This window comes from Carassius carassius, chromosome 1 (genome assembly GCF_963082965.1).
Source record: "Carassius carassius chromosome 1, fCarCar2.1, whole genome shotgun sequence".
NCBI classification, from domain to species: Eukaryota; Metazoa; Chordata; class Actinopteri; order Cypriniformes; family Cyprinidae; genus Carassius; species Carassius carassius.
In genome coordinates this window covers 41,298,410-41,320,333 of record NC_081755.1, presented here as the reverse complement: position 1 = coordinate 41,320,333, position 21,924 = coordinate 41,298,410, and the positions used below count along the sequence as shown (strand labels likewise).

The 21,924-nt window shown below is 40.4% G+C and overlaps 1 protein-coding gene across 2 annotated transcripts in view; it reads left to right on the top strand.

Annotated features, from left to right (window-relative positions):
- olfm2a (olfactomedin 2a) overlaps positions 1–21,924 on the top strand; it is a 68,279-nt gene that overhangs the window by 30,035 nt on the left and 16,320 nt on the right. Inside the window, exon 1 of one of the 2 annotated variants that reach the window (XM_059559307.1) lies at positions 6,715–7,141. The exons of the other annotated variant lie outside the window; for it this stretch is intronic. Coding sequence (XP_059415290.1) covers positions 6,998–7,141 — 144 coding nt within the window. The 5' untranslated portion in view covers positions 6,715–6,997. Of the gene's footprint in view, positions 1–6,714; positions 7,142–21,924 lie in introns of those variants that run through there. 2 annotated transcript variants of the gene reach the window in all.

The following is a 21,924-nucleotide window of genomic DNA, read 5'->3' as shown; positions in this document are numbered from 1 at the left end:
TGGATGAAACCATGGGCGGAAGACCACTGCAGGCAAACATTGCACAGCAGGAAGTCAATGTCGGCTTCTCACGTGACAACTTACTAGATACATTTTCCTCTGTAATGCTAAAAGCACTCACCTCAAGCGAGTTATTGTCCTAGAAGCTGACATTCACAATTGGCATATGTTTTTTTCTTTTCAAACTGCGCTAATAATCTGATTATTAGGCTCCATGTAAGCATAGCTACTGAAAAGAACCTTTTAAGTCCCATTAGCAACAAATCCTTGGCTAATGCTGCACGTGTGCCTAGTTCGACCGATTAATTGAAAAAAAAATTGAGCATGAGCATTGACTTAAAAGCCCCACTGGGTCCTAATACTTTCCCAGAATCTTATTAGTACAGGTGCCACGTGTTACATATGAGTAATAGCTTTCCAGTGCTTTCTCCTTGGTCTAATGGTTTATAGTCACATGGTTTGTAGTACATAGTGTTTAGTTTGCAACAAGCATTTAGTAAGATCGCAGTTCCCTTATCACAAGGGTGTATGTCAGTGCGCAGTTTTTGAATTATGGGATACTGGAACATAAACGTGAAAAGGCTATTTTGTAGAACATTCTCTCATCCCTGAATTCATAAAGCACTGGTGAGAAGGAAGCAATCTTAAGAGGAACTTAAGAGCAAACAGATTGCGTTAATGTGAACATATGAGCCATGACATGTTACAAAGTCTACTCATACTGTTAAAAAAATATGGCATTGCTACTTATGGCTATACAGTTTCTAGAGATATTTCAGGTTATTAACAACATTATTGTTTATTTTAGCTTTAGCATATAAGGGGATCCACTTTATATTTGTCAAATCTGGCACAAACAGACCCCAGAGAACAGTTTGAGAAGTCATATTACACCAGTTCTTATTTACAGAGACGTTTGTTATTTTTAAACCTGGTTTTGAGTTGCCAAGAGTACCAACCTGCTGTCAGTAGTACAATACAATCCCAGCAGTTTCATTGAGATCCAGGCTAGCTTGGAAAGTCTCAACATGCAGTGGTGTTAACTTTCAACCGTTTACAGGTTAAAGGTTTACTTCCATTTTAAAATATAGCGCCATTTAAAGAGAGTAAGACCAGCTCAAATGTGGAGTAGCTTCCATTCAGCTTCAGACTGAAAAGCCAATTATTTTTAAAGACACCGTCAAGGCTAAACCCAGAAGCGGGCAGACAGGCATTTAGACGACACGCATAACCGTGTGGAGTAACCTCAATTAACAGGCCTTCTCATGGCCTCGGCTTCCTCTCGCTCAGGCTTAAGACACTCAATTTTCTGTCAGTAATTAGTCAAATTACAAGAACGGAGGGGATTTTTTTTTCATTTCCCACCACAGAACGAATGTTTGATTAGTTCAGATCAGCGGGAAGGGTCAGCGTGTCGAGTCAGTGTTCACAGGGAATGTTATTCACAGAATTAATCTCCGTGGCTGTGGGTGTAATTGGGTCACTGAGGCACGGAAAATGCGAATGGTAATCATTGTAATCGGTTGTGAGATGAATTTGCACAGCACCATTAACTCAAGGGGGAGGAAAAGCAGTCTTATTCTCACCTAGAGAGACAGCGAGGCATTCGGGTAGTACGCCACTGCTCCGGTTTAAATATCTCTTTCTCTTCGTGCCTATTGACTCATCGTGGCATACAGAGGGACCACTCACAAACAGAACAGGCCAGGATGCTATTGCTATGGCTCTGTGTCCCCTCACAACAGCAGCGTTGAGCCATATTGGAAAAGGATGTGAGGAGAGGAGACAGCTTGGCTCTATTTGCAGTTATGTTCTGCCCAAACAACTGTGTGCATGTGTGAGCTGCTGCATGCATGTGTGCAAGGTTAGAAAAACATCTTAGATAAATAACAGTGTTGTTTTTATACTCCTTAAAGGTGAAATAATTTCTCTGCCACTCGTGGCAAAAAGGAAACTTATATATTTGAAACAGCATGCTACCATGTTATTAACGAATGCTTATTTACTGTATGTATAATGTGCAAAATATGCATAGTATACTTAGATGACCTACTGCATTTGCAGTATCCCACAGAGCACACTGCAGGGAGTGCTGTACCCATCAAAAGTGCATTCAACTTGACCATGCATTTCAAATGGAACAAAATTCAATTGAGATTTTTCAATTGAGTTTTTTGTTTTTTTTAATTAAGGTTAATATTAAAAATTTAGCTTTGGATGCACTGTGTATCAATACCATTTCAGTTTTCAATATTGTACATTATTGTTTAGATTACCTTTGCTGTCATCTAAGTCTCTAAGAATCTGGCCTTTGTGTACTTCACACACATATATCAAACAAATATGGTCAATGTATTAGAATAAACACACACACACACACACACACACACACACACACACACACACACACACACAAGAAAAAACAAGCTGAATCTGAAATACTTCTAGTTGACTCTGTACATTAACCTGGGGTAGTAGAAAGTATTTTAACATCAGAAAAATTATACATTTTAGCTTTAAGCTTCTACTCACAGCCATCACTCATAAGAGGAAATTACACACTTGCATCCCTACAGCATCAGCTCTCAAAACCTCTTCTGCCTCCAAAGTGCTTCATCTCACAGAACATCCTGTTCCCCGCTGAGCACCAGCTCAATAATGCTGCCATTTTAGACATTTATCATGGGAAAGGTAACGCTGACATAAAAAAGGAAGACAAGTTTAACCAGCCAGTCGCCTCAGTCATCCCTCATTCAGCACTGTCACAGTCTGTTTGTAGCACATGGCTAAATGCATAACAGGCCTACATCACAGCACTAATATTTCTCAGAACACGTAATGGGAGTTGATGTGTTCGGGGTGCTGTGACGCTGCTGGATCCAGGGCTGGCTGTGACAGGCTGCATTATTAAGTGAGACTTGGGCAGGAGTTAAGTGCTGGCTGAGGGAAAGCGAGATGGACGTTGCATGTTACGTGCACGGTGTTCTCTCGAGCGGCTGCTGTATAGCACACGCTCTCAGGAATCTATGTCGTAAAATCCCACACGCACAAAGCATTTACTATCCATATACTGATCTGTATGCAACCACTGCGGCACAAACCTGAGCTGCATATAGATGCATTTTTGTGAAGAGAAATAGGTTAAGTTCACGCCAAAATAAAAATACAATTTTAGTATTCACTCACCCTCATGAAGACTGGTTGAGAATGATGACGAAGTTTCATTTTATTATTACTTTTTTTTATCTATCCTTTTAAAAACGGTTATGCACTTGATGATGTAGAAAACAGTGCCTTGTGTAGTTTGTGGTGTTTGCAAAATGAGAGTGGTGAATATTTGATATGTTGTTGACTGAATTCTTTGTGCATGTGCAGGTGTAGGAAAGCATTTACAAGACAGTGACTGTGGTCTTGGACATGACGAGCAGACACATTTATTATGGTCCAGGTTCTTGAATAGGAAATCTGTGTCCTTGGATTGGTTCTGAGGCCATTAGTAAGCTCTTGATCTTTACTGCCATCTGCAGGTGGCCAGAGGCACTGCGCTCTGCAGCTGAAGTTAATTTAAATTGTGTGAACTGATTAAAAATGCCCTTTAAACCAGACGCCCTGAAGGCAAGCACCACAATCAAATTTTAAATGAATGCTTAGCATTGAGTGCTCGATAAACACAGCAGCCTGCGTTTGAACAGGTATGTGTGCCGTGCATGTTTGCCTGTGCGAATCCATTCTTAAGTGTGTATGTGAGACCGCATTAGTGTGTGAGAATATGAGTAAGATCATTAATGAGGATGGGAGGCTGTGGACAGAAATAGCAGACTGAGAGGCCTGCAGGGCAAGAAGGTAACAGCAGCTCGTGACTGCAGCACAAAATGCACGGCTGTATGGTTCACATAGTCAGAGCTTGAGATGTTATACTGTATTTACAAGTGTGATTCTCAAATTGTCATGTAGTCTACATATAACAGCAAACAGGCGCGGATTGAATGACGTCTGCATTAACGAAGGGGATAAAGTTTGGCTGGTAAGCCTGGCCCTGTTAGTACACTCCCTAATTAAAACACTTGCCCCCGGTTTCACAGACCATACTTAAGCCTAGTCCTAGACTAAAATGTAAATCTGAGCTGTTTCAACTGAAAGAAACCTTTGCTTGGTCTTAAGATGCACACCAGTAATGCTTTTTTCTAAGGTATGTATATAAAAATGGGGTCTTACCTGGAGTGGCCATCTGTTGAACAACAGCATCCTCTAGTGGACATTAGCACAGGACAAGCTACTTTATAATGCAAAACCTCATACACAGACTGTCTCGTAAAATGTATCTGACACTGAGAAGGACAATTTTGTGTTTACTTTAATGATTAGAAGAATGAGAAGGTTGTTTGTTCTGTCTTTCCAAAATCAATTCTCACTCTGATACATTTTATGAGGCTATCAAACATACTGTAGGCCCAAAGTAATATACTGTGGCACTGGAGAATAATACAGCAAGTGCTAAGTACATCTGAGAGTATTTGGATACAAAGTGTAGTTCCATATCTAAATAACCTCAGATGAACTGTAAGCATCTCTATCTGAATTGTGTTCAAAATGTTTTCGCTCAAACAGAAGGCTAATGTAGCTTTAGCGAAAACCTTCAGTTGGTGAGGTTAAGTGTACTCAAGTGGGTGAAAATGATTCGTCCTACTTAAAAAAAAAAAAATAAATAAAATACAATGAATACCATTGTTTTTAGATTCATTTTTAAATGAAACAGTGTTGCTTGTGCTCTCTTTGCATGATACTAAAAGCTGTGAGTGAGGTGTTAGATTTGTGTTGTGACAGTTGCAGATCAATTTTATAGATTTTTACATGTATGCATTTGGTAGATGCTTTTATCCGAAGCAACTTAGTGCATTTAGGCTCTACATTTTATCAGTATGTGTTTTCTGTATGAAACCCATGACCTTGGTATTGCTAGCACCATGCTCCACCAGTTATATTTATACAGTATATATGCTGTATATGCTAGTGTATGGTAAAGATGAAAATTCTGTGCTTGTTCAAATGTCTCTTAACCTGATGTGCATGTAAGGACTCAACACAAAATGTAAATTTCAGCCTGATACCTGGTCAAGTAGGGTATACTTATACAGTGCCTTCTGGTAGTTTTAAAACTTTGAGAGCCCCATTCATTTTCATAATTTGGTCATTCTGCAAAACAACTTATTTTGTGTTCTACAGATAGTTTTACAGAAAATAAACCGCATTCTGGTTAAATGATGATTATTTTTTATTTCCGGGTACATGTTTACAAATAGCTTGTTGCTATAGGGAATTTTTTTTATCATCTCTCACTGAAAATCCATTTTAGTGTGATTTTTTTTTTTTTACTGAGAAATCAGGTCATGCTGTTCAGTGTAACCTTTGAATTCCTATTGATGTGACAAAAACAAATAATACCGATTGCTCTGGAAGCCTAGCAGCCAAAAGGCTTTGACTAGTTATTACTGTACAGTCCACAGAGTGTGTTAGATACACGTGTATATTATGCAGTATTACACCTGCTCTTGCAAAATTTCAAGGCTGGGTGTATACTTAATGTTCAAACAGAAAGCAAAAAAAAGGTCAGGTTTGTCAAAAACTCCTGTCTGCCAGGTAGTCCCATGCCAAACTCAAAAAGGACTATTTTAACGCTGAAAAAATTACACATAGTGCCTTCAAAATATCACAGTAGTTGCAGTACTCCTATACAAACACATGATGGCAGTGTTCGACTGTAACCTACCGATTCATCAGGTGAGTTGAGACCACACAGGGTCTCAGGCAGCTGTCACTTTTCATTGACTGTTGTTATTATGCTGCAAAACTCAAAGCCACTCTTAACATATTTGTGAGGAAATACCTGAGGTAAATAACTAGTGAAGATAAAAAAAAAAGCTATTTATGCATTATAATGGAACAGGTTGTTTTTGTAAGTAAAGAGTGAAGAACTGTGAATTGTGCATACTTGGAACTACTTAAGGTTTGAATGACACAGTTCTCCAACAGTCCATCGCTCAAAGTTAAACAGCCTCCACGTAGCTCATCTGTTTAATTATGTGACTTATGTGGCTTCAGGCTGGAGATGACGTGAGAGAGCGAGAGTGGCCTGCATTGCTGGGCTGCTGATGGACTGCAGTCAGCTCTGGTTAGTGCCGAGCACCAGCTCCATGCCCATCCACATTCAGATTTCCCATTACTCTTTGATTAAGGGAGTGCCAGATGCGCATGTGATTGATGAGCTGTCGGGGGAAAGCCGCCGACTGGAACGCCTTATCCTCTTCCTCATTAGACACTCCAATAGTACATCTCCTCTTCTTCACGCACATACAAACAATACACCCATGGAAAGAGATCCTAATTTAGCTCGAACTGTGAGCCGCCTCTGTGCGGTTGTGAGGGAAGACAACCCCTTCAAACAGTGACGGCTTCAAACAGCTGATTGTTGCCCAAAGATCTGGGGGTGTGCATCTCCCCTGCCTCTCTGATTTTTTGGTGCTCACAAAAAAGAGGGATCAAGAGGCGAAGAGGAGCCAGAAGAGAGGAAGAAGAAAAAGAGGGATGGATGTGAAACAAGGCTGGAGAGAGGCAGGGGAGGGGAGGGAAGTGGAAGGGAGAGAAAGAGAGAGACAGATGCAGCCAATGCGCAGCGCGGCATCTTGAAAGAGCGAGAGAAGGGAGAGAGAGAGAGAGAGAGAGGAGAAGGGAGGGAGAGGGAGCAGAGAAGTGCGAGTCAGGCACTGGCAGTTGCTCTTTGGCTGAAGAATAATGTGTGTCGTGCATCGCTGTGATGCTGTCGGATCCAAGCAGCTGGTACGTGTGAGCTGGTTTTGAGACTCTCTTGTACACGTGCAGCCGATTGTCCCTTGGCTGGAGGAAGAGGGAGGTTCGTGTCCATTCTTGCGTACTGCATCTGGACCCCGGCGCCAGGGAGTGTGGGGGGGCACTAGGGCCAGGCGGCCGGCCGGGGGACGACATGAGCGTTCCGCTCCTGAAAATTGGCGCGGTGCTCAGCACCATGGCCATGGTCACCAACTGGATGTCCCAGACGCTGCCCTCGCTGGTGGGGCTCAACGGAACGACCATCTCCCGCGCAGGCACCTCTGAAAGGATCGTCAGTGTGCGTAAACCTCGACTTTTCTACTCTTTCTGTCTGTTTATCTCTCGGTGTGTCTGTTTGCTCATCCGAATAAGCCAATAAGTCAGGACCTTTTGTGTTAAAGAGTAGTTACACTCCTCTGCGGTTGCAATCCTCAAAGATTTGCTAGACAGGCTTTTAGAGGGATTTTCAGGGTGAGAGGCAGCTAAATTGAATGCGTGTCTGGCTTTGGGGGTTGGTTACAGAGGAATTGATGGCTGCTGTGGGTGAATGATTCTCAGTGGGAGATGATAGACGAGGAAGTTATACCCGGTGAGATTCATGACTCCTGCGAGGACATCCTCACTTGGCAGGGGGAGAGGAGTTAAGTGCATCATGACTGATGTTCAGGTCAAATAGAGACAGGGAGGCAGGATTTTCTCCATGAGGCAGTGTCTCGTCTGCTGGAGGTGATGGTCCTCCTGAGACATGAGGTTAGATTTTAATAGCATTTGAGCCAACTCTTTTCTTCCAGAGAGGCACCATTTCTCTCTTTCCAACTCCCTCATGCTCCTTTTTTAATCGAATCCACTGTACTTTTTCGTGAAAACTGTGCACTAGGTTTCTGTCTTTAACAGAATTAAGTGCCTTGTGGGAGAGAGGCCGAGCCTTTGGCACTGTCAAAGCTGTCACATTTATAGTAAAACACCGAAAGACAAGAACAAAATCAAAGTACTACTCTAGAGCTAAGCAGCTTGTTATATCTTCGAAGGCTGTTAAGTAAGCAATTGCTGAAATTTAAACCTTCACAATTCTGCCAGCATGCGAGTAATTAGATTGCATGTGTGAGTGTGTATGCTTTTGTTGGGTATTGAAAAATGGGACCAGGTGTGAGTAGGTGGAAGAGGGTGGATAGAGAGTGAGATGTGATCCCTGTAATGTTTTCTGGATCATTAATGTTGAGAGACCCTGGGGTATCTGCCCCTCAATAAAAGCTTTGCTTATGGCCAGGGATGACACTCCATCTGGATGAGAGAGGAGATGCTGTAGGGGTCGTTTGGGTCAGTCAGGATGCCTTTGCTGATTTCCATCTGTCTTAGAAAGAGGAGTCTGCAGAAACTATCTTACTTGTTCACACTCGCTTTGGAAGACTGTTACTACTCACCACAAGCTAAAAGCTGTAGGGATGGATGTTCCTACTCTACACTCAATGCCAACACTGCTTCTTATCAAGCCAGATTATTCATCTACTGTAGAAATGTGCTTGTGTGCACCCAATGATCACGCCATAAAATGGTCCACTTCGAGTACTATACTGTACATCCAAATGCCAGTCACCAGAAGTTAAGCTTGGTATGTAGGTAAATGAGAGGAAGCCAAGCAGGAAATTCAGAATTGGCTCCCTTTCAATTAATGAATGTAAATTTAAATTGAATCAGAATGACAGGATGAGTAATGTACCGAACTGCAATTCTGTTAAATGAAGCAGTCTTTCATTCTGATCTTTCTACCTTCAATACCTTCTAAGTTTTTTCAAAATATACCAAACTTGCTCTGTCGAATCAACCTTTAAAGTTTATCTTGACAAACTGTGCTTTATAAGTTAAAATTTATAGTCACGTGAACTTCAGGAATTTCAGTTCATTTTAATTAATACTTGTTTACAATCAATCATTTGCACTGCAATTCTGCATCCTGCTTGCCATTTTGATTAAAATTTCATTTCAATTTGCGACAATTGGCATTTAAAAGCCATTTTCAATTCAGGGCTTAAAGCTACACAAATCGACAGCTCAGGTTAGGTACAAGCTCCATAAATTTGATGATGCATGCATTAAATAGTTGCAAAGTGGAAACTACAGGAAAATGAGCCAAAATTGTTCAGGACATTAATTTATTTAGCTAAAGTGGCACCCATTGAAGCTCCGCTATCGGTAGTCATCATTACCCAAAACACATTAGCATTTGTGAACCTCCCTGTATCTCATTTCAAGCAATCACTTTAAAACATTGCCTCACTTCACCTCAAGAAAAAACCAAGGGGAAATTAGCATACGTAAAAAAAACAATCTTCCCTGAAGCGAAGGCTTTCGCTTTTAGATTTGAGGCATTAGACAGATGTTACTCTCATGCCAGGGACTAATTTATTCTCTGTGATAAGTGTGAACCCATCCAAAGCGATCTGGCTTTGTAAAGACTCCAAATCTAATCTCAAAAGCAGCTTGCTCTCAGTCAGAAAGAGAGATGCATCCCTCTGTTCTTGAGATGAGGTGATGATCATGTGAAATGAGCTGCAGAATGGAGGTGTGGTCTGTGAAGCAGAGTGACTGATGGACTCATAGCAGGCTGCAGGGAAGCCCTTTCTTCTCTTCAAAACAACTTGTCTTCCATGCTGCCATGATGATCTAGGGACCCACATGACTGTCCAGTCTACCGTCATGTCAGTGCTGCACGTTAAGTGTGCCATATTCCATCAGCTCTGAGCAACAATCACACTGCGCTTCACTTGCTCTTTTTGCCCTCCTCAGCTCAGCTGCTAATTCATGTGAACTCGTCACGTGTAAAGATCATCACTACACTTGGAGGTGAAGTGTGCAATTTCTCCACTACTAGTCACACCAAACCGAATTTTAAAAATGCTCTCACTTTTCCCACTGCCTATTCTGTCCTACCCTCATTTTATCCCAATGTTCAAACAGGTAGTCTCACCCCTAATTCATGGAGCTGTTTAAACATGAAGCTGATGTCAAAGGGATGGTTCACCCAAAAATGAAAATTACCCCATTTTACTCGCCCTCAAACCACAGGTGTATGTGACTTTTTTTTTTTTTCAGACAAATACATTCTGATTTATATTAAAAGATGTCCTGTCTATTCCAAGCTTTATAATGGCAGTGAATGGGAATCGAGATTTTTTTAAGCCTAAAAAAAAAGTGTTCATTCATAATAAAAGTACTACACATGGCTCCAGGGGGTTAACTCAATCCCCGCCAAACACGGAATTTCCCATTATTCACGAGACAACACTTCCCTGCCAAACACAGAATTTTGTGTTTGTGTTTTCACTGTTCTACAATAGGTGGCGCTATTACGCATCTCTTGAATGAGACTAGAAATGAACATTTAGCCTTTTTCACACTTTGTGTATCTGGCTTCCGGATTGGCGCTTGCAAGGTAAAGGTTTTTCCGATGACAACTGCGCTGTACTTAACAAGAATGAGTTTGAGAATCAAAGTCTTTTTATACAAATGAGAGATTATGAAAATGCTTGAACTGCCGGTACTTTACTCTACAAAGCGCAAACATTTCACAATTAACTTTTTGCGTCAGCTCGGGTGGCAGTTATAATTCAGTTTTTGCCTTTCTGGCTGGGCATTATCACTCTCCACGTAAATTTTTTTTTTTTTGGTTATTTTATTATTAAAGTAATATTGTATTTTCTACTTGCTCTCCTTTGCATTATTAACTTGATAGTTTAAATGTAAGTTGAATAAATACCCCTGGGAAATAAATATTAAACAAAAGATGACTCAGACTCATGACTTTATTCCTATTTTATCTGATTATGTTGTTGTGTCGAGTTTAATATGCGTCAACCAGACATAGAATTGTTTAATATATTCTTGGAAAAATATGAGCATCTGGACATAAATGTTGTCATTTTAAAGTAATTAATCGTGGTGATTCGAGGGAAATTGAGATGATACTCTCAAATGTACCATAGATCAAGGACTATATAAAAAGGGATCTCGGAGATGGAGAAAAGAAACCATGTTGAGCATATTATCTCACTAGTCAGCAGTCTTAGTGGCCATATAAGTTCCTAACAAGTAAAATGTTATTTCTTTTTAAAAAGGTTAACAAAGGCCTTCTGAAGAGATGTGTTTATAATTGTAACTGTCATACGCAGATTCATTGATATTTTTCTTACGCAAGCCTCTTCAGAAAGCCTCTATTCACTTCCAGAGCCATGCAGAGTATACTTTTACGATGGATGGATGAACTTTTTTGGGTTTCAAAATCTTGACCACAACACCTAGGATTGCTTGAATGTGACAAAGCACGACAAAGTCACACGTTTTTTAGAAAGTTAATCTACAAATTACTTGTTATTTAAGTTACACTTCACCTATAAGGATCAAAAACTCATGTATGTAAATAAACTACCTTTACACATGCACAGTAAGAGCAGCAGAGCTGCACTGAAGCAAGTAGACAGGAATGTCTTAATACCATAATAATTGCTGGGTAAAGATTTTGTTCCATGTATGCGTGTAGGCGAATGTGTGTGGCGAATACTGCTGGTTCAGGGGTGAGTCTGACACTAACTGTCTCCTCGATTATGAGAAATAAATGAGAGGCGAGTGAGAAGCTGTAGGACAATTTGCAAGAAAACGTGTAATGAACACAAACGCTTAACAAAGCCACATACCCATGTGGCTGATATCAGCCGCTGTTTCTCATTTCCATTGGACCAAAATATTAAAGGAACGTCATGGAAACCGATATGCATAAATAAGCACCAGAAACAACATTCTGCTAAACTCTACTGACTCTTTGGGAATTGGAAACATGGAGCTTTGGAATTTTTTTTTTTTTCTTTTTCGTTGAAGCGGCTCAGATGTGTCTGTTGTGAAAGCACCAAAACACAGCTCTGCTCAGCTGTTGCTGCCCACCAGGGATCTCTAAATGAAAGTGAGGTTGAACCACTTTGGCTGCTGTCACCGTCACACACACCCACAGATGACAACGTTGAGATTTACAGCCTTAGAAGGGACATCTAATCAGACTCACCTTAGTCTTCACGTTTATTTACTCTTTACAGGCGGATAGAAAAGGTCAAAGTGTTGCTGATAAGCCTTATTAGCCCATGTTGGTAGATGCTGTTACCAATTGACTGTGAAAAGCACATTTCTCCATTTGCGGTCCCTAAAAATTAGCTGTGTATTTTGACTACAGTTATATTTCCAAGCACATATATTCATTTTAATAACGTCAGTGTTTGGCCAATGCACAATTATGATTTGGAGTGCTCTTAAAAGCAGGTAATGGACCTTAAAATGTTTATTCTTTCCATTCTGATGCCTTTGAGTCACATCTCAGGATATCTTAATGAAAGTTTTGGGACTATGTTTGTTACCATGGTGAATCAGCCAATCAGCTCTGGCATGACATAATTTTGCTGCAGCCCTAGAGTTACTATGTACAGATCAGGTGATTAGCTTAAAAAGTTATGTGGTCCAATAAGATGGCAGCCCAGCATCTGCCATTCAGATTAATTTAAATGCTAATGCCTAATATTTTTCTCAATGTAATATAAACCTTATGGTTCCACCTCAGAAAGGTGCTGATTAACAGGAAACTACTCTTGATGTCTTTGATGACAAGCTAAAGGACTGTGAGAAACCTCCACATAATTATTAATATTCCTGTAGTTAAAAATAAACTGTAAATCATGTTGATGCTATATCCCATCAGTCCCTTGAGTGGCACCTTTGCAGATATGAGGAAGCAGGACCGTATTGGAGGGAAAGCTCTTCCAACATTTCAGTCACATTATCAATACCATACTCAAAATTGCTAGCTGAATCCTTATTTTCAGAGGCAGAAGCATGGCAGTCTTTAAGAGCGCCTGCAGGAAATTGAGCATCTAAATGCTCTCAGAGGGCAAATATAGTAATATCTCGTTCGCCGGTTTTATTCTGCTCTATTTTTTTGTCTAAGAGCTTAGAGAGGGTACACTAGCAACTGTGTGAATGTAGGACATTCATGTTCATTTGCATCAGCATCTGTGCTTTACAAGAGTACTGGATATATTAAAGTTGTTCATGAGTGTTATGGAAGTATGCTATGATAGAAGTGCTCAGAGCCATGGCAGAAGCTTGCATCCATGTTTTAGAGTAGAGACAGATGCCAGTGTTGGGCTTCAGGGTAATATGTAATCACAAAGCTCCACTCCAAAGCCTTATGTTGATAAAAAAGAGAGATGAAGAGAGAACGGTAAAAAAAAAAAAAAAGGTCAGAAAAACGAAAACACACTAAAGGACATCTAAGGAGAAAAATAAGGCAATTTTCTCTCTCCTTGTTACTGTGGAAACCCGGGTTCACAGAGCACCAATAAAGGTCTTTCTGTAGAAAACAAGTCGTGGCCATCTCCCACACACTTTTTATGAAAGTTGTAATAGACTTCCTGTCACTTTCATGAAATGGAGCCTACAGATTTACGAACTTATTTACGCACAGACTACAGTGCCAAGCTCAGAGCTCGGTCTAATGAAAACCGCCCTAGGTTCAAACCCACATACATCTCGGGGGCCAAGCGGGCCTCTGTAATTGGTTAATATTTTCCGTAATGTGTTAATAGCGACCTCAAAGTAAAGGCCAGCCAGAGATCATGAGCAGAAGTGGCAATGGTGAGTGAGAGGAAGCCCAGAGAGGGGAGGTGACCTGAACTTCCTGCTCTTAATGCTTATTGATCAGCTTTCCTTTGTCGCAATTGGACATCAATACCTGGGTGGTTCTCCACAGTAGGGAGCGTGTGGGATGTGTGTGACGGTTTCCAACCGAGCCAGGGCTGAAAATCCGACTGTGGTATCGAGGCTGGTAAAGGTCGAGCAGCGTGTGGGGCTCACAATGAGGGCTGGGCACGTAATGGAGCTGGTGTCAGGCTTTGGCAGCGGTTCGGCTGAGTAAGAAACTGCCACTCTAGGACTGAAATTAGACCTCAGCATCTTCCCCCTCAGCAGCTCTCTGCTTTCACTTGGTGCTGTCACTCACTCTCTCTCTTTCTCTCTCATTCTCAGGTTTTTTTTCCCGGTGTTTCTATCCCTCCCGCTCACACAAACACTAGCTGCGGCATCTTGTTATCTATTGCCCTCACACCAGGTTCTTTCCTCCTTTTGATCTGTTGTTCTGGATTTCTCGGTGAAGCTATCAGTGTGCTCTTCTCCATGCCTTTCACTTGACATTTTTGTGTTGGAGTACAAATGAGATGTTGGTTAAGTGAGCTTGGGCCTGTGGGACATCAGTTTAGGCTCTCAACTTGCTGATTATTCCTCTGTGGTGCCTAGGACACCATTCAGCCTTGATGTCATCCCTATTGGGTGAAATGTGTCAAATTGATTTCTGATCTCCCATCAGTCTTTTCTCTCAATGCTGCTCTTATCCTTGTAAAGGCTCAGAGCTCAAAACAAATTTAGGCTCTCACATAGTGCTCTGACCAGGTACAACAAAACAGCTCTCCAGTGAAAATAAATCTTGCTGTCCACTAAAAATACAGTACAATGTGACAAACAGGGCCTCAACTAATGGTTAGGTAATAATCGATTAATTATTAATCTGTTTGATTGATTGGTTAATCAGAAAAATCCAAACGTTAGAATAAAACTAACTGTCTATCATTCTAAAGCAGAAGTTAAAATCACTTCATTAAAATTGAACAATTACTAGGAGGAACACACTTATTTACTCATCAGAACATACAATTATAATTATATTCAATGTATAGTGCATTACAATAGTCCCTTTACTGTGTCAACTCTTAAGAAAATTGAATAAACTTATATAATTTCTATTAATAAATATTTAAGCACAATGTATATTGTGGTCTGGTTAGTCTGCTTATGAAGCATTTAAAGTGGACATAACACACAATTTCACCCAATCTCATGTTAGCCTTGAGTACCTACAGAGTTGTACTGCATCTTTCATATCTCCGAAGAGTTTGAATCATGACCGGGATCTTTTATGGCTGGAACAGCCCCATCATACAGTATCAAACAATATGCAAATCCAGTGCCGAAATGGGCCGAATAAAATATTCGTCACCAAAATGACAGGAAGAAATAAACACTAGCAAAACTCTGTTTGTGCCCCGGAAAATTAAATTGCATTCACTGTTCACGTAACATTAGGTTCTTTGGGGAGCTGAACAAAGTTATCTTTCCCTTACATCCAAAAACACACTGCTTTAGAGACATCTATCTTGAGCGAGTCCTGTGCAGCGCTGCCGATGATGTTGATGGGCATGCTCCTGCTCTCGCTCTCAGTCTGGGGTGTGTTTCCCAAACACAACTATGGTCACAAGTTCCTTTGTTACTAACAGAGCCAAATAACATGTTGATGTGTGTGTCTGTGCACTCTTCTGAGAGAAATGCCCATACAAGAAATCCTGCCCTTCATGATGTCATGAAGGTCCATGCTTCGAAAAAAAAAAAAAAATCATACGAACCTGAAGAAGTGCATAAAATACAGAATTTCTCCATCGTATGTTCAAATCGTTTTTTGAAACGTTGGCCATGTTTGGCACGAGAATTCAACTCTTTAACTGTGTAGATTACACTGAAACAGCATAAGACCCCCTCTTCCCTCTTCAATATAAAGCATTCTCATGTTTGTCGGGGCGGCAGTGGCTCAGTGGTTCATGTAGGTTGTCTACAAACCGGAAGGTTGGTGGTTCGATCCCCGGCTCCACCTGACCAAGTGTCGAGGTGTCCTTGAGCAAGACACCTAACCCCAGCTGCTCCCGACGAGTTGGATGGCGCCTTGAATGGCAGACACCGCAGTCGGTGTGAGAATGTGTGTGTGAATGGGTGAATGTGAGGCAAATTGTAAAGCGCTTTGGATGGCCATGTGGTCTGTTGAAAGCGCTATATAAATGCAGTCCATTTACCATTTACCATTGTATTGAAGAGGGAAGAGGGGGTCTTATGCATTGATTGTGCAGTTTTCCTTTAGCAGCTCAGTCTTTGTCGTCCATTATTTTCCAGATGCATTTTGTCCATAGAAATGCATTTTTTCTTTTATATAGCTGTATAGTTACATTATTGATTGGATGTTTTCCTTGCATGTTACACAGACACAATTTCACATGCAATTATTTTTATTTTCAGCTGATAATTACAATTGATAATTGATTTTATCAATGCATTACAAAATCCCCAAAAGTAACCGTAGAATGTCATTGTAGAAATGCTCTAATGCTGCCTTCAAGAGTTGTGCATTGGTTATCGTGGCACGTCACATATTCAAGTCAGAAACAACACAGAAGTAGCCTTAATGAAAACAATTCTATTACACTAAACTAACAATTATTAAACTAAGAATTAACACAACTATCTGAATTCTGACTACTCATTTTTATTACTTATGCATAGCATAAATATGCTATATTTCATGAAGTATTATGCATATTATAGATAAGTATATAGACATATTATGTATATAATAGATTTGTGTTTCCACCATGTTTCAAATTTAAATGCAACCCTCAATGTCACCACCCAGCCACTCGTGTATCATCTGGAATTCCGAGTTTCCCACCCGTAAATGGGACTTGCACGGTCATTCATGTATATGAAACTTGTAATTACGATATTTCAGACTACACTTGAAGAGCTGTCAGCCGCATAATTGCTGTCAGCCATGATTAATTTGTTCCACAAGTGACTGAATCCTCTAATAGAGGTGAAAGTGAGTCATGTGATTAAACATGGCCACCCCCTTGAGGTGACCCTCTTAATGTAGAGCAAAACTGCTTTTATTAAGCATTATCTCATGTAAGTGTATATGATTTTTAACTAGCTACTATTAATTTCCATCTGTACAACTATTTAAATGAGGAAAAAATGACTGAGTATCCAGGGATTTTGAACCAATGTGATTTGACTGCAGACAGAAATAGAAACCAAGCAGCTGACAAAATGTCTTGCTCATCACTTACCATGACCCCGGCAGGTTAGGACAACAACTAAAATGAACATAGAAGGCATACCATATTTTGCCTTCTGCTTTATCGTGCCGCACCTGGTTAAGATACACAACGTATGATCAGCAACTCATTCACTTGCTCGTCTTCTTAAATGCCAGCAAACAGACTGCGCACTACTGACAGAGTAATCTGATCATTTGCAGGCTGTTAAATGTAAATGAGAAGTAAAAAAAAAACAGGCGCACGCGGATACTCAGCACAACCATGACAGCACAACCATTACTAATTAAACCTTGGCTCATTTCCTCTGACCTGTTTGTTCATAAATAACTGGCCTATTCCATAACACGCTCCCTCATACAGTACAGATGCTGGATAAGAAGATCTGAATAAGGACAAGATGCTACACCCATCTGTGAGTGAAATGGTGTGTGTGTGTGTGTGCCCCCTGTTCTCTACTCTGCCATTAGCAGTAGATGAGAGGAAATTACAGCAGAATGAATTGGTGGGTGGTAATGAGTCCAGGGGTGATTCTAATCAGTTCTTAAATTAAAACTCAACATTTATGCAACATTAATGAACAGAAAGCATATTTATGTGAAAGCACAGCTCCCCATTGGCCTCCCGGCTCATATCTTCCACCCGTCGGATGGACACACGTGCCTTACCAATGTTTAACATGTGAGGTGCATGTACCGCACCGATGATTGATGAAGGGGCTGCAGGCAGCAGATTGGCGTATAGATTGAGCCAGAGCTCAACGGTAACCATATCTGACGTGCTCAGACACTAAGTCGCAAGTCTGACGTGACGGGAATGAGACTGATGAAGAAATGTTAGGGTGGTAATACACTCGAAGAGTGCATTCTTTCAGGCCAGAGCGAGACACGCTTGGGCTAGTTTCACATCGGCTACGATTGGTCAACAGAGCGGGCCATGTCTCAGAGACTAACCGGCAGACCTGTCTGTGTTCATCTCACGGAGAAGGCTGGATTTCTGTATCGGCTCACCTGGGAAAATTCCATCCAGCAGTTTCAGCGAGTGTTTGATGATAGTGACACGAAGCACAGAAAATCTCTGCTAATCGAAGTGGGGACCCTGCTAGGTTTGACAGCCGCTGAATGCCAGACTGGACAGGAAAATGGCCATTTATAACAGTATGTTGCATTATTATGCAAATCAATGTGTACTGTACAAGCAAGAGGTTAGATGCACAGAAGGAACAAGGCTAATGACTTTGAGCTAGACCAAACTTATCAAATCTGAGTGTGACTCTAAACCACTGGGAACCGTGTATGTGTGTGTGTGTTGAGCGTCAGCAGTTGTATGTGTGTCTGCCTCTCATGCCTTCAGGCTTTGCAAGCACCTTCACCGGTCTGAGAGGGGAGACTTTATGTGTGTCATAATCTACTGGGTCAAAAAAAACAAAAAAAAAAACAGTTTGGTGCATTTCTAGACCTTTAATTTTTAATTTAATTTCATTGTGTTTACATTGTTGTGACGAGTGGGGCGGGGCCGAGGGACATGGGAGCGAGGCCGGGGGAGTGATTGGAGATGAACTACACCTGTTCGTCCCACCGGTCTCGAGGCCCATGGAGGAGATGGAAGGATATAAAACTGGAGCGACGACAGTGAAGGACGAGAGAGGACCAGGCCTGGGCTTTTAGTTGTGTTTTGGTTTTTATTTTATGCGCACCAGTCGTCCGTGAGGGGCTGGTGCGCTGTTTTGTGTTTATTTTTGTTATTAAAATGTTTTTGATTGTTCGCCGGTTCCCGCCTCCTTCTTCCGGGCTTCGGCACCACTGGGATGATATCAACCTTCATATTCATCCGGAAGAAGGAGGCGGGAACCGGCGAACAATCAAAAACATTTTAATAACAAAAATAAACACAAAACAGCGCACCAGCCCCTCACGGACGACTGGTGCGCATAAAATAAAAACCAAAACACAACTAAAAGCCCAGGCCTGGTCCTCTCTCGTCCTTCACTGTCGTCGCTCCAGTTTTATATCCTTCCATCTCCTCCATGGGCCTCGAGACCGGTGGGACGAACAGGTGTAGTTCATCTCCAATCACTCCCCCGGCCTCGCTCCCATGTCCCTCGGCCCCGCCCCACTCGTCACAATTGTGTTTTGTTTATTTTGTTTTGCTTCTTTTGAGAGAGAGAGAGAAAGCTAGGTTGTTAATGACAACGTTAGGTAACCAATGCTACCTAAACGAAAATGTGCTCAAGGGGAGAGATAGAGATGGCGAATAAATTGGAGAAACGGATACCAAGAGAGAAATGTTCTCAAGCCAGAATTAATCAAAACAACAATCAATGTTTTGCCTGCATCTTCAAATTCAACAAACCGATCAAATTGAAAAGACAAGCGCCATTAGATGGTTCAAATGAATTGCAGCTCCACAACGAATGAAAACAGACCTTCAAAGGGATCAAAATTTTGCATATTACTTGACTAATAAAGAATTCAAGTCGAATGAAACTCAATGACTTGGCTTGATGGAAGCAGAGTTGTTTTTTAAGGGAGCATAGCGCTTCCATTAGAGACAAGCAGTGGATGAAACATGGCTGGTTTCCAAAAAAAAAATTACTTCGTTGTTTTTCCTCAAACAAAATCTCTGTGATGCTTACAGAGAAACTCATCAGAGAAACTCATAAAATTATAAAACTGCACTTCAATATAAATGGCAGCAAAATATATAAATTATCAAGTAGAATTGTTTTTTGATTAGCATAATAATTGTTAGTTTTTTGTTTTTATTTCACAATTACACAACAACATGTCATCATTCATAAAGCCATAAATTGTTCCGTCAAAATGAAAAACATGCAACAATGAATGCAAGTCACTCCAGACATAACAGTAAGATTTTCTGTAAAGCTGCTTTGAAACGGTGTGCATTGTGTAAAGAGGTATACAAATAAATTTGACTTGAATAACATCCATTGTGATCATTTGTATTTGTGAAACCTGTATTCTTTATTGCATCTGCAAATCGATTCCTTTTGATTTTGTGAAATTACATTTGCCTGGCAGGCTAATAAAGCATTATTGAGTTGTAGGGATGGGACGGTATGAAAATTTAACATCACGATTATAGTGACTAAAATTATCACGATTATCAATATTATCACAGTTTTGTTGAAACGAGATGAAAGTGTTCAAAAATAGTTGATGCTCACACTGAAAACATTTCAGCAAGTTTTATATTTAATAATCAACAAACAACTAATAAAACAAGCAACTCTATGCACTTAATTTAAAGAAAGATTAAATTCTGTGGCATTTCCTTCCTTACAATGAAAAGTGTAGAAGCATAGAAAAGCATAGAAAAGTCACTGACTTTCACCATTCCTTCTCGAAAAAAAACAAAAAAAACATTGTGCGCTGCGCTTGCGTCAGACTGTTGCTGGCTGGACATGATTTAATAGTGAGTTATTAAAACCGCGATAATCAAACACGGTTTTAATGATAATTCATTTTTAAACGATATTACTAACCTTCAGCACATTTTATCACGGTTATCAATAAAACCGGTTATCGTCCCATCCCTATTGAGTTGAATTGCCATAATTTGAATTACATTGAGTGAGCGAGAGAGTGAGTGAGAGATTGCTCAGGGACGAACAGAGCTGAAGATACAGGAAAAAGGGACAAATGAGAAGGATAGGAAGGTGAGAAGAGGACAGACTATGGAGGAAAAGGAGTGATGTGGAAGGAGTGAAAAAGGGAAGGAAACAGAAAGAGAGCAGAGAATGGCAGGGATTGGCAGGAGTGACAGGATGTGACCGTGAGCTCATGGGGTGGCTGCTTTACTCTCCAATCACATAGTCTCTCTGTCCATTTAATCTGATCGGGGAAGTGTGGGGAGAGAGAGGGTGAAGCGTGAGAGTGAAAAACACAGAAGAGGGTAGGAGAGAATGAAAACGGGAAGGTTAGAGCAGAAGGAGACATTTTATTGCTGCTCCTTTTTCTTGTAAATGCTATTTATCTTTAATGACATCCTTTTGTTCTTTTCCAAACTGGCTTTATTCTTCATTTACCTTTTAAAGGATAGTCTCTAAAACATAGAGCTGCTCAATAATGCCTAAACAGTTAATCACAAATAAATCTAATTATTAATCCAGATTTTTTTTTTTACTTTTCACATATGCACAAGTCAAGAGAATGTCAGCTTGCAAGTTGCAAGCAAAAAATTCATCGATTTATGGAAAAAGCTCTGATTGAAATCTGGCAACCACAACAATGAAAGCCTGTGGAGGCTTGTTACCAATGCAAGATAACACAAATGGCAAATTAAAATATAGTTATCAGGATAAATAACCAGTGGGCAAATGTTGCAGATGATTATGCTTAATAAATCGAGAGAGAAGCAGAAATTTTATTGTGCAGCCACAGTAAAACCTGAAATCATCAGCTTCATAAACATACCTAATTGTGTTCTCTAAAAGTTAAGCTCAATCAAAGGCATTTGTGTAAATGTTGATTAGCACAATAATTTATTTCCATTTGTCCTTCCTGGGCTACAGCGAGGCACTTATTGTCAGCATACAATAAAATATTAAATTAAATGGCTAAAGGAGATAAACAATGATTAGTTTAAAAATTGATTTCTAATTGTATATTTCCACTTTTACAACTTTGTTGCCAAGCCAACACCATAAACCCAACTGTAAAAATGATTTAAACAGCTTTACTGCTCAATTAATACACATTCTTTCCAGAAGAATTAATGTAAGTGCCTTTAAAAGCTTGACATTTTTGTTGTTTGTCAAAATTGTCCCCATTTACTTTAAATAAATACATCTCTATCACCTCTTTTAATCAAAAGTATGAAAGGTTAATATTCAATATTATTCCAGAATGTTGAGTTTAAATTGTTGCTATACTATTAATGAAAAAGCAGAAAGGTTTGTGTGAGCTTTAGTGTGGAAAGACACCACTATAGAAGTCAACGGAAAGTCCCCACTATGATAAAAAGCAAACATCTCTCTGTGTGTTTGTGTGTGTGTGTGTGTGTGTGTGTGAGAGAGAGTCTATGCATTGTTTCAAGACATCCATCTCCTGACTCCACCCCCAATGAAAAAGCAGCATTATCGATCCAAAGCAGC